Source organism: Podarcis filfolensis (genome assembly GCF_964270895.1).
Source record: "Podarcis filfolensis genome assembly, chromosome: 11".
NCBI classification, from domain to species: domain Eukaryota; kingdom Metazoa; phylum Chordata; class Lepidosauria; order Squamata; family Lacertidae; genus Podarcis; species Podarcis filfolensis.
Window position 1 is genome coordinate 49,817,982 of NC_139613.1, and position 16,667 is coordinate 49,834,648.

The 16,667-nt window shown below is 43.2% G+C and overlaps 1 protein-coding gene across 6 annotated transcripts in view; it reads left to right on the forward strand.

Moving 5' to 3' along the window:
- CDC42SE2 (CDC42 small effector 2) overlaps positions 1-16,667 on the forward strand; it is a 92,781-nt gene that overhangs the window by 54,996 nt on the left and 21,118 nt on the right. For all 6 annotated transcript variants that reach the window (XM_083577248.1, XM_083577250.1, XM_083577249.1 and 3 more), the window contains one exon: positions 2,785-3,088. In XM_083577248.1, the coding sequence (XP_083433374.1) occupies positions 3,035-3,088 (54 nt within the window). In that variant the 5' untranslated portion in view covers positions 2,785-3,034. The remainder of the gene's footprint in view (positions 1-2,784; positions 3,089-16,667) is intronic.

Here is a 16,667-nt window from a genome sequence, read left to right on the forward strand (position 1 = left end):
GCACGTGCAGGCAATGGGTCCTCCATCACCTCTGGAGCCAGAGCAGATACAGCTGGTGCCTGCACCTGAGGATCCAGCACAGATGAGGACCCTTCAGGCTCATGCCCCAGCCCCAGCTCAGCTGGTTCTGGAGGCGGGGAATCCTGTGCAGGCTGGGATCCCTCAGGTTCAGCCTCCGAGTCCGAATCCCAGGCCATCACACTAAGCCAGCATGACTAAACTAGAGCAGCGCACGGAAACGCCGCTTACCTTCCCGCCAGAGCGGTACCTATTTATCTACTTGCACTGTGTGCTTTCGAACTGCTAGGTTGGTAGGAGCTGGGCTGAGCAATGGGAGCTCACCCCGTTGTAGGGATTCAAAACACCAACCTTTCGATCAGCAAGCCCAAGCGGCACAGTGGTTTAACCACAAATTGCCCCCTGCCTTCAGAAATGCTTGTCTCCTTAAACTATGGAAGGTAACACTAGTACTCCTGCTGCAGGTCACTGACACCCCATTTGACCAAAAGATCCTCTGCAGTCACTGTCAATCTCATGCCTTCAGAAAAAGAATCAATGTGAAAAGAACCAGCTAGATCCAAAATCTCAGTTGAGATCGCATTCTAGATCTAGATCAAAATCCAGATCCAGGTCATGGACTAGTTCTGAGTTCAGTGGTCACCAACAACGTACCTTGTTTTTTTAGGCATGTATCATCCAGTCACACAGTTGAGTTATTATGTTGCAACATTGCTTAAAATAACTTCTGTCTGTTATCCTGTCAGCAGACAATTAATACTATTAAAACACAATCTTCTACAAAAGAGTCCACTTTGTTAAATGTCATGGGCAGCTACTGACGTCCTTGTGGTGTTTCTTTGTATATATTTTTGTAAAAGACTTTCATTTCTATGCTTCAAATATCAATGGTACATTGATTATGACAGTAGTTTACAGCAGGGGTCAGCAAAGTTTTTCACAGGGGGCTGGTCCACTCTCCCTCAGGCCTTGTGGGGGGCCGGACTATATTTTGAAAAAAAATATTGAACGAATTCCTATGCCCCACAAATAACCCAGATATGCATTTTAAATAAAAGCACACATTCTACTCATGTAAAAAACATGCTGATTCCAGGACCGTCTGCGGGCTGGATTTAGAAGGCGATTGGGCTGGATCCAGCCCTCAGGCCTTAGTTTGCCTACCCATGATTTATAGCTTGTCCTAATGAACTCGCCCACAAGAGAGATTACACTTGTCCTTACTTTTAACACCAGAATTCAAGAGGAGCCCCCCACCCACAAAATGAGATTATCCCAATCTCTAATAGAAGCCTTGAAGCACTATTTAGATGCTTAGGGGGTGGGTGGTGGGAGAGAGGTTTTGGAAGTGTAGGGGTAGGATACTTTTTTCATTCTTTCCCACCACCCTGAAACTTTCCACCACTGTGCTATATACAGTGGTACCTCTGGTTACGTACTTAATTCGTTCTGGAGGTCCGTTCTTAACCTGAAACTGTTCTTAACCTGAAGCACCACTTTAGCTAATGGGGCCTCCCGCTGCTGCTGCACCGCTGGAGCACGATTTCTGTTCTCATCCTGAAGCAAAGTTCTTAACCTGAGGTACTATTTCTGGGTTAGCGGAGTCTGTAACCTGAAGCGTATGTAACCCGAGGTACCACTGTAATGCTAATGGACTAATTGCCACAAAATTTCATAGCTCAGCTGTTCTCAGCAGGTGCTGGAAGGCAAGGAACATAGGTCTTGATCAGGCTATCCCCCCCCCCCCGTTTCTTTCATTTTTAATTTGCAAAGTAATATACTTCTGCATACCTGGGGAGCTCACTTTGTATGCAGAATGGGTTATCTCTGTTTTTTTATGGCCCATTTTGTTCCAAACTGATAAGTATAGGACCACCCAAAATCAGCATTAAGAGGAAGCACGCGATTATATGAATTTCACAAAGGGCTCACAATGGTGCCTTTGGCGTTCTCTGTCTTCTGCGTAATATATTTTGACCTTGATTTACAAGGCAAGCCTGGGAAAAGAGGTAATATGCCAAATGACCAAAGTAATGCTTCATTGCCCTTTCAAAGTGTAACAGCTATATAGTTTCAGGTTAGCGATTAACTAGCCCTTCAATTTCACAAAAGAATGGGTGGAATTTTGTGCGTCTCAGTTTTTCCGCTCCAGGAGCTTAAAACCTTTTAAGGTAACAGCTCATACTTCAAATATTATTTTCCGTTTTGGAAAACACTATTACTTGAAGCAGCAGGATAGCAGTAGTAAATTATGCCCGTCTGGCAGCATGCGGACACCAACCAGGTTGTTGAAACACACTTAAACAAGGCTGGGTTATTTAATGAGCTTGCGGTATGAACAAACAGTGGTGGTGTGGAGGGGGCACTCTGTCAGCACCTTAATTGTGTTAAGAAAAAAGGAATATTTTTAAAGCTGGAGGAGGACTTCATTGCCCTTGTCGCATTGCAATACAATGTAGAAAGTGTTCATATAGACTATTTGCGTGGGTTTGGTGGGGATACTATTAAGCCCTTAATACTCATGGGAGAGGAAGAAAGGTAATATAGTGTTTGTGCTCTGATTCTCTGTATTTTGAAATTTATTTTCTACTGAGTAAAAATGGATTTTTTTTTATATTGAATGATGTCTGGTGCATAATGTTGTAGAACCTAGAATGTTCTCGAACCTAGTTGGTTCTAAGTGCCAAGCAACAGATTTTAAACCAGTTGCTTTAGAAACCATGTAACAAGCACTGTGAATTTTATTTTTACTTCTTCTTTTCCCAGGTTACCATTTGGAAGCTGGAGTAGAACATTGTTTTCTGTAATGCCGGGCCCGATATCTTGAGAGGGAAGAGAAAAAGAAAGCAGCTACTCTGGTGCCAACACGAACTGCAGGGGAAAGTTTAAAAGACGGATTTTATTTACCCTCTGTGGGACCTGTGCACATTGACTAAAAGGAGATACTATCTCACAGATTTGGAGCTTTATCTCTCGCTCCTAACCTCTGTATTTGCACTTTGAACTGGTAGCAAAAATGAGCGAGTTCTGGTTGTGTTTCAACTGCTGTATTGCAGAACAGCCTCAGCCCGTAAGTATGAATTTTGCTTTGCTTTCCATTGTTCGGTAATGTTGGTTCCATTCACTTTTTCTTGTGCATTTTCGTATGTGGGCTATCGGGATGTCTCTGCTGCATCGCAGAAGCAGTCAAACTTGCTGACTTTTGTCCAATATAGCATTGACAACGGCTATTCCTAAGTTCCATTAGTGTTGTGGAACAAGTCCTTTTTGATGCATCTGGTTGGACTCAAATCAGCAGGGCCGTCTTACCCATAGGTGCTAGGGGTGTGGGGCACCCGGGCACTGGGCTCTCAGGGGCGCCAGGCTGAGAGTCCGGGGCCCGAGAGTTGAGTCTGGGGAAGAGCCCGCCCATCGGTCGGAGCACCATGGTGGGTTCTTCTGCGGGTGGATCTGAGCCACGAGTTCGGGGGTGACCGAACCAGCGAGACACTGAGGCGGCTGGCTGGCTCCGCCCTCCTGTGTGCCTGGGGGGGGGGACGCCAGGAGAATCTTTGCACCCTGGCATGGTATACAGTGGTACCTTGGGTTACATACACTTCAGGTTACATACGCTTCAGGTTACAGACTCTGCTAACCCAGCTTCAGGTTAAGAACTTTGCTTCAGGATGAGAAGAGAAATCGTGCTTCAGCAGAGCGGCAGCAGCAGGAGGCCCCATTAGCTAAAGTGATGCTTCAGGTTAAGAACAGTTTCAGGTTAAGTACGGACCTCTGGAATGAATTAAGTACTTAACCCGAGGTACCACTGTATTCTTAAGACAGCCCTGCAAATCAGTCCTCTGATGCGTCAAGTGACAAACTTACAGCAGCCGCACCTCTTTCCATTCATACTGTAGTTCTGATTTGAAAATATTGTTTAGTGCATGTAGATAGAAACACACACACACCCATATATAATCTGAATGTTATATATAAACGAATACCCTTCAACTTTGCCTATTTTCCTTTTATGCCTCCTAGATGCTAGCTTGTAATAATTTGTACCTAAGAAAAGGAGTACATATTACAAATATGCCTCTCAGGCAAAGGCATGTTTCATCTCTTGCTCTAATGCCAGATATGAAGTTCTAAATACTATTATATTACATATACCAGATTTGTGTAGAGCATATTGTGCTATTAAACTAGTCCATATCAAGCTTCACAGTGGCTGTATACTCATCTGACATAGCAACAGCGGGAGAGAGAGAGAAACATGCAGGCTTACATATCTCAGTGCCAGAACAGAGGTGGTTGCTATGTGATTCACAAACTAAATGTTATTTCTAATATTTATACTTTGCTCTTTAAAAGACACACAGAGTTCCCTGGGAAGAAAGTTAAAATACATGGGCTGTGTGCAACTAAGTTGTTATGTAGACAGAACAGCTTCTGTGAGCACAGTGGAATATCTTTTCATTCTGTGGGCCCCCAAATCTACTTTCCCCCCAACCCTTTGCAACAGATTGGGGGACAGCAGTTCTGTTGCGCATGGGGAATTTGTTCTGCTTGCACAGTGATTTAGTTGAATTACAACCCCATGACAATCAGGCGATAAAATAATAATAAACATGAATGAAAAATGCAGCAAAGAACGCTTATCAGCAAGGAGCAGAGTTAAAATCAACTGATTTAAAAGGTGTGGTAGAAATGGAAATATTTTTTTTAAAATAAAAAATAAAATAATCAGTGCTTTTTTCTGGGGGCACGCAGGGGTACACATACCCCTAAACATTTTGTGAATCTTTGTACTTTTGTCCATTTACTGTATTTATTTTTCCCAATTTGAACTATAAAATGGTGATTTTCTTGAGTCAAAATGAGAGGGCATTCCACAGGGCGGGCACCACCACCAAGAAGGCCCTCTGCCTGGTTCCCTGTAACCTTCCTTCTTGCAGGGAGGGAACCGCCAGAAGATCCTCGGAGCTGGATCTCAGTGGCTGGGCTGAACGATGGGGGTGGAGATGCTCCTTCAGGAAACTTAGGTGTGGGGGGGTACTGTGCCTTGGATGAAAACAGACAGAAGGCAAAATAGGGAAATCATAATGTGAATGGTTACATTCAGACACTATCTAGATGGATTTCAGTTTTTTTTGAAAATTTCAAACCTTTGCAAAAACAGAAACCTCAGCTGCACTGCTGCTGAGACTGTCAGAGAATGCAATTTTGAAGAGCCTGACAAAGGAATATTCTGAAAATGATGCTAATATTTGACTGTGAGCAAGTTACTCCTCCACAGTTCACACTATAAAAATGACCAAATGCCAGCTTTAATGAACAGAATTTTGGGAGGACTTCATGCCTTAGATGCCAGAATGGGGAGTTACTAGATCTTTAAAAGTAAAGTGACAATTTTGAACTCTTCGGGCTGATTTAAATGTGTTGTCCTTCTAGGGCTGTATTACTTGATAATGCTATTGGACAGCCACGTAACTGAACACAAACAGATCCCCAACATAAAATCTTCTATTGAATTCTGGAGGTGTTGCGTTCCAGAAGAGCTGTGCAAACTACTTATTTCATGGCTTGTTTCAGGAAAGTGCAGATTAACTCTTAGGCACATGGTCTTCTATTAACATCTAAAGTTTCAAAACGGAGTGCTTGAATATGAGTAAATGTGCATATGTGATTTATGAAAGCTTTCTGAGATAAAATCCAAAATCATTTCCACATTTTTTTATTGTAGGAGCTACAGAAACATTGAAAGTCATTTTTCTTCTTCTTTTTTTTAAAAAAAATATTTTTATTAGTTTTCAATAACAATCCAATATATGCCTCATTGTATCAATACCAAATTATAATATCAATTCCAATATCAATCAGTCAAATACCCAATTACATAAATACAAATACCCAATTATGTTTGAGAACCAAGATATGACTGTACCTATAGAACAGGCTTCTTCAACCTCGGCCATCCAGATGTTTGTGGCCTATGACTCCCATGATCCCTAGTTAGCAGGACCAGTGGTTAGGGATGATAGGAATTGTAGTCTCAAAACATCTGGAGGGCCGAGGTTGAGGAAGCCTGCTGTAGAATATTTGACAGTAGCCATTAAAATAATTCAATTCAGTTTAAGCAGCTTGGACACACTAAAGTTAAAATGCCTCACATTTATTTTAGAAACATCTAGTGGGTGTGTGGGTGTTTGCATGTATGCATACACAGAGAGACAGATACATATTCTCAGTCTTTTTACTTAAAATTTCATTGGCAGTTAATGAAATGATATTAAGATCATATATCGACCGCTGGGTGTTTGTGATAAATGGAAACTTTGGGGAAGAGGATTGGGCTGCTACTTAGGCAAAAAAAAAATTCATGGAATATTTCAATGTATGCAATACATCTGTAGCACAATTGGCCATTGTTCCCTTTTGGATACACTTCCAGAGCTTGAGATTTCTATAGCAGTTCAAGCTCTCTCTCAAAAAGTGGGCTACTGTGATTTATTTCTAAGTGATTTGCTTGGACTTAGGATATACTTTATGCACTTGTAAAATGAATACTGCAGAATGTCATCTGTTGTTGGTACCGTGCTTCAGTTCTAATAATTTTTGTGGAAAATAGGTGAAGCAGCTGCTGCCCCTAAAAACAAGTCAATTTCACATGCAATGAAGAATAACCAATTCAATTGGTAGCTATATCTTGCACAGTGGTCAGATGCAGCATAAAACTCTGAATTTGTCAGTACTATATTTTGGAATTTTTTACTTGTAGAAAAATTCCGTGTCATCTGCAAACACATACTTTAATTGAAAGGTGAGGTATATAAAAATATTTGCAAATAATATTAAAAAGCTCTCTCAGCCAGACATCTTTTTCAGGTGGTTTGTAGAACGTTTTCCTGCTGGAGTTAGCAGTATTTCAGTTTAGCTAATGATTTATTTTGTTTCTAACTTTTAAACCATTTGGAAGCATGTACTCTGTGACCATGTGTGGGCGCTGGAATTAAGTATATACAGAGCTCAGATGGAAGTGGCTCCCTATTCAAATGAATAGGATAAAACTATTCCTGCAGCATTCTCTCCCTGGTATTTATTTACAAGTTTCGAAGCATTCTCCATAATTCAGAAAACTATAATGTCAGTACAGTTGTACCTTGGCTCCCGAATGCATTGGGAGTTGAAAGTTCTGGCTCCCGAACAATAGAAAACAGAAAGTGGCTGTTCCGGTTTTTGAACGTTCTTTTGGAAGCCGAATGTCTAATGGGGCTTCTGCGGCTTCCTGCAGCCCATCAGAAGCTATGCTTTGAAAGTCGAATGTTTTGGACGTCGAACGGACTTCCGGAACGGATTCTGTTTGACTTCCGAGGTACAACTGTACTGCAGTCCAGCATTTAGGACCAAACTGGATATGATGTTCACTGTATGCTCATTATTAATGAGTCTGTCTATTTATTTTTAAATGGGAATAGTAGCTGCAGGTAGGATATTGGGATTGGGAATATGGCTTAATCTCCGCAACCATAGTCCCAATGAAAATCATGCCTGTCCCAAAACTGATATTCACCTAGGGACAGAAATTTGCATTGGTGTGGATCCTGGTTTGCCCCCACCTGCCCTGCAGTTCTAATTAGAATTTAAAACTGGATGTGTCAATTACAGTTAAGGGCATTGACTGTTAATTTATTTCAAAACTCAGATGTGGTTTATTAGGCTAATGTCTCCTTGCTAATCTCTCCACATGAATTCTGCTGTATTATCTCTCTTTAAAGCAGTGTTTCCTAAGCTTGGGTTTCTAACAGTTTTTGGACTACAATTCCCATCATCCCTAGCTAGCAGAACCAGTGGTCAGGGATGATGGGAACTGTAGTCCAAAAATAAGCTAGAGACCCAAGTTTGGGAAACACTCATTTAAAGGGCCTCGTGCTTTTTTTTTTTTTTTTTAATGATCTGAGATTACTTCAGCCAGTAAAAGCTCCACTTCCAGTGATTCAAACTTGGCTGTTTAGCGAGATCACCAAAAGGGCATGTTTGTGCATGCAGCGTCACTCCTTTTGAACTGTGATCTTATTCAGCTTGGTATTGGTATAAACACAGCCGGCATTAGATGCCATTGGTGGGACTGCCAACTGATTAAAGGTGTTTGATTGCTCAAATATCTTACATTCTAGCAAATTATTAATGGATGAATGCTGACCAGCATGTAAATACAGATGGAATCTGTGGGTTCCCTCCCCCCCCCACTGTTGAAACAAAGCAAGTTTGTCTTGGTTTTAATTTAACTATTAAAATGTTGTGCGTATAAAATTATCTTTAAATGCATGGTCTAAATAAATATTTCAGTACACTGTTTTTGCAGTCTTCAAAATCTCCACAATTCAGGGTTGCTGGCTTCTTAAAATAAGTGCTTGCAAAGCAAGGGGGAACTTGCTATTTTTTAAAAAAACCTCCACTTAACCAGTCTCTAATTACCCAAAGTATTTCTAGGTGCTATACCAATAGGATGTCCCCAAAGGCTACATGGTACATCCCACCCAGAGCCGTCTTTCCCATAGGGCTTAGTGGTGCGTTGCGCCAGGGCACCAGCCTCTCAGGAGCACCCCAGCAAGTGGGGGAGCTGCGCGGCTTTGCCAGTGGCCTCCCCTTTCCCTGGATGCCCGCCAGCCACGCCCCGCCAACCATAAGGCTGGCGGGCGTGCAACTTCACTCCCAAGCCTCTGCGGGGATTGCTCTCCCGCAGTGGCATGGGGGAGAGTTGTGCCCCCCCAATGGCTGGCAGTGCGCAGCTACGGCCACCCCAACACTAACCGTGGTAATTTGGGGGCGCTGGGCGGATATTTTCACCCCGGCGCCGCATCTGCTAAAGACCTGGTCCCACCCATCCCAGAGTAAAAAATGCCATGGCATAGTGATTTGGTGCCACTGATGCCAACTTAAGAACATCTTGATACACATCCTCTGAGACTGCAAAGGCTGCCCAGGGAGAGAACCTGTGCTCACTTTGGTAGTGCCAGTGCAACCCCAACCACTTGCTAGCAGGATATCCAGTTTCCATAGGAGCAGCTGGGAATGGGGAAAGCCCCAAATTCTATTATTATGACAGCCGGGGTGTGGGAGACTCTTTCCACTTTCTCCACATGGCCCTTTATACATTTCCATCATGCACTTCCAGCCTCTGATCATCTTGGCTGTATTTTCTGCTTATCCTAAGATAAGAGCACTTCATTTTCTGATAAATTTTAACAAATGGGGGGAACTATTCACAAAAATAATGGAGTAATATGAGGATTTTAATTGGACTCTGATTACACTGGAGATAAGCAGTATATTATAGTATGATCATTATAGATAGCATCTTTGCAGTCTCTGTTGTCAGCGGTAATTAGGATGGTAAGGGATGAAACAGGATTACCATGCTGAGTTCCTTGCTTGGCCAAAAATATTTCACTTGAAAGCAAAACAAGAGAACTGATAGAAGGCCACGTATTAGTTCTGAATTCAGCATGCTCTATTTGAAGTGTTGCTTCTGCAGAAATGACCATCGGGAAAAGCCTGTGGTTGCTTAAAAACACCAGTTGCTTAAATGGGTGAGGACCATTTTCAGGGTGTGTCTACTTAGGTAGTACAAAATGTTGTGAGGGGCATCAATTAGAATTTGTCTGCATATCAGCAGTATGGAATGGCAATCTCTTGCCCTGTACAAGTTTCCAGTTCCAACTAGAATTGCTGTTTTGTATACACCTTGCTGTGGTTGGGAAAAGCAACAGAACTTCCCCGCCTTAGACTCAGATGCTACGCTTCAAATTTCTTTGTGTTCTTTAGTCAGTAATATGTACCAGTGATGGCACTAGCACTTTAAGACCTCTAGATATGTTCTTCAAGGACTGCAGATGTTTGAAAGCTTGAGAGCAACATGTAGGTCAAAGACTCTCTCGGCTCTCATTGTATCTGCACACTTTGCTGTTTAGAGTCCATTCCCCTCGATGTTAAATACACACAACAGACTCAATTGCTGCAGAGATCAGAGCAATGTGACTTTGTGCAAGGAAAACCACTGCACAGATGTGCTTGTGGCTGCACCACGTCTTACAAAGCTGTTCTTTCTGACTCGCAGCCTTCCCCTGGGACTGGTGGGGGGAGATATTTCTGCAAAGTGAACAATGTTTTCATAGCCCTTCTGTAAAATTGAAATGGACAAGTAGATGTCATCTGGCTAGTCGCTCTGAACAAATTTTGTTCTGAACGTGTTGCACCCCTTCGTAGTGAATTAAAGCAATTCAATTCCTTGTCTGCTAAAATGAAACGAGTGATCAACCAGTTCTAAAGTAGGGCATTAAATTCCCTTTAGGCACACACAGCAAAACAAATCTGTAAGAGTGCTCTAGATATGCTACACTTTCTGAGTCTTACTGAGCTGCTGACACTAGTACATAGGCATTTTCCTAGCATTTAATAAATATATGTTTATCTGCTGTATATCTTTTTCATATATTCATCTAGTTGCATGCCCACAGGAGATGTTCATCTAAAATGAGTCATGTTCCTGTCAGTGTTAGAATGCATTTGTGCTGGAACACCTCAATGTTTGAACTGGACATCCACAGCTTGAATCAGATTTTACATGGTGCCTTTCACTCCAAAGAACCATGAGCAGAATTTAAAAGATCTGTTTGAGCTATTCCACAAACTCATGGGCAAGCTAGTGCAACACTTATTGCCATGCAATGTCACTGTGTATTACAGTCTGAGAAACCTAGTGAATAAGTAAGATGCAAGCTTTATCATACAAGGTGTGACCGGAAAGTTTGATGAATGGTCACAGAAATAGGACAGCAAGAAATATTCAAACATACAGCTGGCATCGGAAACCCATGAAATGCTCACAAATTGTGTGACCATTGATGAGCAGAACAGTGGCAAATGGTGGCAGAGTTGGTGAGTTATTGGTGCGGGATCAGCATTTGTCCATCCGAATGATGGCGGAAGAATTGCATATTCCACGTGAAATCGTTCCTGAAGTTACTGAGTTGTCCCACCCTCCATATTCTCCCGATCTGGCTCCACCAGATTTCTTTCTTTTTCCAAAACTGAAATCTGCACTGAAAGGGCACAGATTTTCCAACATTTTACATGTCCAAGCTGCTGTGATGAGGGAACTGAAAGCAGTACAAAAAGTGGACTTCTCGAGAAGTTTCCAACAGTTCTACGAACATTGTCAATGGTGCATTGTATCAGAGGTGGCCTACTTTGAAAGCCTGTAAGGTATGTACAGTGGTGCCTCGCAAGACGAAAAGAATCCGTTCCGCGAGTCTCTTCGTCTTGCGGTTTTTTCGTCTTGCGAAGCAAGCCCATTAGCGGCTTAGCGGATTAGCGCTATTCGGATAGCGCTTAGCGGATCAGCTGATAAGCAGCTTAGCGGATCAGCTGATAAGCGGCTTAGCGGCTTAGCGGATCAGCTGTTAAGCGGCTTAGCGGATCAGCTGATAAGCGGCTTAGCGATCAGCTGTTAAGCGGCTTAGCGGCTTAGCGGATCAGCTGATAAGCGGCTTAGCGGCTTGGGAAAAAGGGGGGGGGAACCCCGCAGGAACTCGCAAGACATTTTCGTCTTGCGAAGCAAGCCCATAGGAAATTTGTTTTGCGAAGCACCTCCAAAACGGAAAACCCTTTCGTCTAGCGGGTTTTCCGTCTTGCGAGGCATTCATCTTGCGGGGCACCACTGTATAGTTGAATATTTCTCACTGTCCGATTTCTGTGGCCATTCACCGAACTTTCTGGTCACAACTTGTAAAAGCTCTTGTAGACTATGAAAGAATCTTTAAAGAAAGACAACATGCAGAAAATGACAGATTTCCCTGGATTTGGGAACACTTTTATTACTTTTCTGCTAGGCTGGGTTTAGACTTTCCATGAGTAAAAGAGGCTCTCCAGTATTGGAATGACACTACAGTGAATGCTCAGGTTGCGAATGTGATCCGTGCAGGATGCACGTTCACAACCCGCGTTTGCACATCTGCGCACGCACGGGTTGCAATTCGGCACTTCTGCACATGCACAAAGCACGATTTAGCGCTTCTGCGCATGCGCAACTGCCAAAACCCTAAAGTAACCCATTCCGGTACTTCCAGGCAGTCTGTAACCCGAAAAAACGCAACCTGAAGTGGCTGTACCCCGAGGTATGACTGTACTGGGTCGAGGTGTTAGTCTTTCAAAGTGATAGCTATTAAGATTTCAGAGTCACTTCAAAACATACAAAATGCCACTGCTTGGCCTGAATTACAGCACAATGCAAATCACCGATGTTATGTGCTGGGCAGGGTAGATGAGGCAGAGGTCTCCCTGCACCCTGCCTAGAACAGCTCCGACAGCCTCTGCTAGCATCATTCTACTGGTGAGCCCTGTCTGCTCAGCAAAAGGGCAGGCAGGTAGAAGTACCCTGGGCAGGTTTTCCAACAGCCACTGCTACCTGCAAAAACCCTTAAATGAGATATTGCAGGGGGGGGGGGAGTAGTGTGGTTTGTGTGTACATCCTGACATCCTTCCTCTAAGGAGCATGCTGCATTTTTTGAAATTATTTTGCTGATTTTGAAATGGGATAGGTGCTTAAAGTGGTGTGATCCACATACACGTCTGAATTTCATAACCTGCCTACAGCTGCTGAATAATCGCAAGATTGCAAAATGGCTGCCTCCTCCAGATGAAAACTGAATCCAAGATGAAAAGTGAACAACAATATCTGAATAAGTTATTTTGCCTTCGTTGGGCAGATGTTTGAAGCTTTGTGCGTGCATGGGAATTGCGGGGGAAACAAAATGAGTGGTAGAAATAGTGGGCTGGACAGAGGGGAAAGGTGTTGTCACAAAGTTAGCTTCCTGGGCAATTTCTAGTCCACTTGTATGCCTTCACCTGCAGACCAATTTCAGGATTATCAGAGATTGGATACTAGTCCATTTCTTCAAGCCATGCACAGTTGATGAGGAGCAAGACTAGCCTGACTGATGGGCAGAGTGAGTTGTCTAGCTAAGGCAGTAGGTGCTGTGGAGTAGGAAATGTTGGCAAGGAGTTGAAGGACAGAGCTGTGGGTACCACCTGGCTTGCCCTGTGCCTCCAAAGCTTGCTGCCCTCAAGTGTGGTGGAACTATGGAATATGTTGTCCTGTCACCAGCATTGAAATAAGGTTCAGCTGCCAGCCCTGTGGACTATTGCGCCTGGCAGTAAATTCCCTTGAGCTGACCTTGCTGAGGAGAAAGAGATGTGTCTCTTACTCCAATAGAGTGTTAAGGCCTGAGAGAGAACACTCTCCGGGGGACTGTTACATAAGGAAAAACTGACAGATAAGCTGAAAGGAGCCCAGGACGGAGAAAGCCACCCAGAAGGAAACTGTCAAATGGATCAACAATGGTTCAGATCTGATTCACTTTTATTCAGTCTACAACTTGGCAGAAGTTCAACAGCTGTAGTTCAAGTGACTGAAACCAAGAGGCCTGCAATTTAGGAGGTCATGAATTGAGCTTTAAGAGAGAAGTGTTTAAGAGTTTGAAAAGAAATCTGAAATCAAGTTAAACCAAAAACAAAACAAATCGAAAAACACCTCTCAAAGCTGTGTATGCACATAAACAAAGCTAAAATCCACAAACCAGTTAGAAAACAAATATACATAAAACTATCCCCATAAAATATAAAAAACCTTATAAAACAGATATAGGCAACTAAATTATATGTCCAGGTACATATGTGTGTGTAACTCATTACACAGTAAATTTCCAGCCAATTAACCTATCACTGTTGGGAGCTCCCATCATTTTATGAGATCATCACAGTCATGAACCCTTAATTTTTCTTGGTTTGCTTTGTTGCTGGATACAAGACTGAATACAGCTTACAAACAGCTGCTTCCACTTCACTTATCTTGGGTCATAAGTGGCTCAAATGAGTGTAAATATATATATAGCTTGCCTGTTTAACATTGTGTTCTGGACAACAGAGCTATGTAAAAATTAGTAGCTTCAAACACAGTGAGGTTGTTTCCCTCCGCTCCCCTTTCAATTCACTATCTTACATTGCTGTCCACTGGGCCTCTTGGGCTTGCTGATCGGAAGGTCAGCGGTTCGAATCTGCATGGCGGGGTGAGCTCCCACTGCTTTGTCCCAGCTCCTGCCAACCTAGCAGTTCAAAAGCATGCCAGTGCAAGTAGATAAATAGGTACCGCTCCGCCGGGAAGGTAAACTGCGTTTCCGTGCGCTCTGGTTTCCATCACGGTGTCCCGTTATGCCAGAAGCTACTGCTAGGTCCATCATGAGACGTCCGCCAGCTTCCAACCACAGATACCAGCAGCCTTCAAGCAAGCAAACTTGCCTTATTATCGCTCCCTAGCCAGAGGATTGCCTCCTTCCATTCACCAGTTTGCCTCCTCCAAGTGGAAGAAACCTGGGCAGTGCTGAATGTCACATCCACTGCCAGGTGTGTCCTGCTGGAAATAGAAAAGGGCTTTCCCCTTGGCCTGCCTTTATATCCACTCAGTTGCCAAGTGCTTTTGTGACATCACAAGAAACCCACAGCCAATGGCAACAGCTGGGGAGGCATCATCTTCATTGCTTTGAGCCTCACAATGGCGGGTGGACCTATCAGTGATTGTGTGCTTGTTTATTTGGGACATGGGTGGTGCTGTAGTTTAAACCACTGAGCCTCTTGGGCTTGCCAATCAGAAGGTCAATTGTTCAAATCCCTGTGGCGGGTTGAGCTCATGTTGCTCTGTCCCAGCTCCTGCCAACCTAGCACTTCGAAAGCACGCCAGTGCAAGTAGATAAATAGAGAAGGTAAACAGCATTTCTGTGCACTCTGGTTTCCATCACGGTGTTCCGTTGTGCCAGAAGCGGTTTAGTCATGCTGGCCACATGACCCGGAAAGCTGTCTGTGGACAAATGCCAGCTCCCTCGGCCTGAAAGCGAGATGAGCGCCACAACAACATAGTCGCCTTTGACTGGACTTAACCTTCCAGGGGTCCTTTACTCTGGAGAGAGGAAGGGGCCTGTCTTCACCCAGTGCCCAATACCTGATTTGTTTCCTCATGCTGAACTCCAATTCGCCGATGCTGTCACCTGCACATGCACATGGACAATGGCTGCCTGAAGTTTACACACCTTAGCTTCTTCTGATCAGATATAAGCTGCTTTGAGGGGAAAGCTCAGCAAACAGGAATATTTCTCAAGAAGCTACTGATTGTAGTTATCAGTAACTTACCATATCTTATGGACTTCTTTCTTCTTCTGTGGAGTTCACACTTAAAGTCACATATATTTTTCCAGGGAATTTTGTTGATTCTTGAGCGCCCCAAATCTGGGGGTGGGTGGGCAGGGAAGGACAGGGGAAACCTGTCTGCCCCTTGTAGAAGCTTTGTTGTGGTCCAGGAAAAGCAGTTCTAAAAAAAAGTTTTCCACTTCTAAGTACTGTAACTTGTTTCTTTTTTTCCAGTGCTTCAATCAGATGGAACAGCCACAATAAATTGTGAAGTCTCAGATCACAGTAAAGAATGACTGTGGTTGTCTGTCTGAAAAAACAATTTATTTTGATTTTTTGAAGGAGAAACACATCTGTGTTTCATAGCTATTACGTGAGGCTATTAGGGAGCCATCCGTTTTCCCTAGTAAATCTGTTGCCTAGTATCTTCCTGTGAAATATGACCGCTGTTTTGTTGTTTAAAATACGCATAAAGGTATTACTCTTCTGTCTGGTGAGAAGATTAAACAAGCACCGTTCTTAAGATAAGGGCTTAAAGTACGAGCCGGCAAGTTCACGAGGAGAAAAGCGAAGTCTCGACAGAGATAGTCAGGTTGGTGCCTTTGAGATATTTTGGACAACTCCCATCAGCTCAACCAACATAGGCAATACAGTCGTACCTTGGTTGTCGAACGCCTTGGTACTCATACGTTTCGGCTCCCGAATGATTGAAACCCGGAACTGAGTGTTCCGGTTTTTGAATGCTTTTTTTTTTGGAAGCCGAATGTCCAGTGCAGCTTCCAAAGCTTCCTGCAGCCAATCAGAAGCCGCACTTTGGTTTCTGAACGTTTTGGAAGTCAAACAGACTTCTGGAATGGACTCTTGTTTGACTTCCAAGGTACGACTGTAATGTCATTTGCAGTATCTGGAGAGCACCCCATTGGCTACCCCTTCATGTGTCTAACAGCCTAGGCGTTCAATGTAAGTACCGATTCTGGTTACAACCCACCTTCCCATTTGGAGGGCTCTGGGAAAGCAGGTTTCTCCCAGTTACATTGCCATGCTAATTTCACTTCCCAAGGATTCACTTCATGTAAAAAGAGACCTTCCACCCCAACTGTATTATATATAAATAGGACACATGCATGAATAAAATCCATTGGGCCTGAGTACCACATCTAGTGTGTCCCTAAAATGTCTGTTTTCTTTTTTAAGAAGTACAATACAAAATATATTTGATTACATTTTGAGTATTTGCCTGCTAAAGGGTATGTCCCCATATTCTGCACATCTGCATTTGATGGCTGAATTATTCTTATGTTAAGGAGCACCTGAGGTGTGTATAAATCAACTGAACTACAAAATGACATGAAAACTAGAAGTTTATTCTCTTTAGTAGGCTGTGGGTTCCTGCAGAGATACTTGTTCTCTATAATGTTGTTTTTTCTGAACGC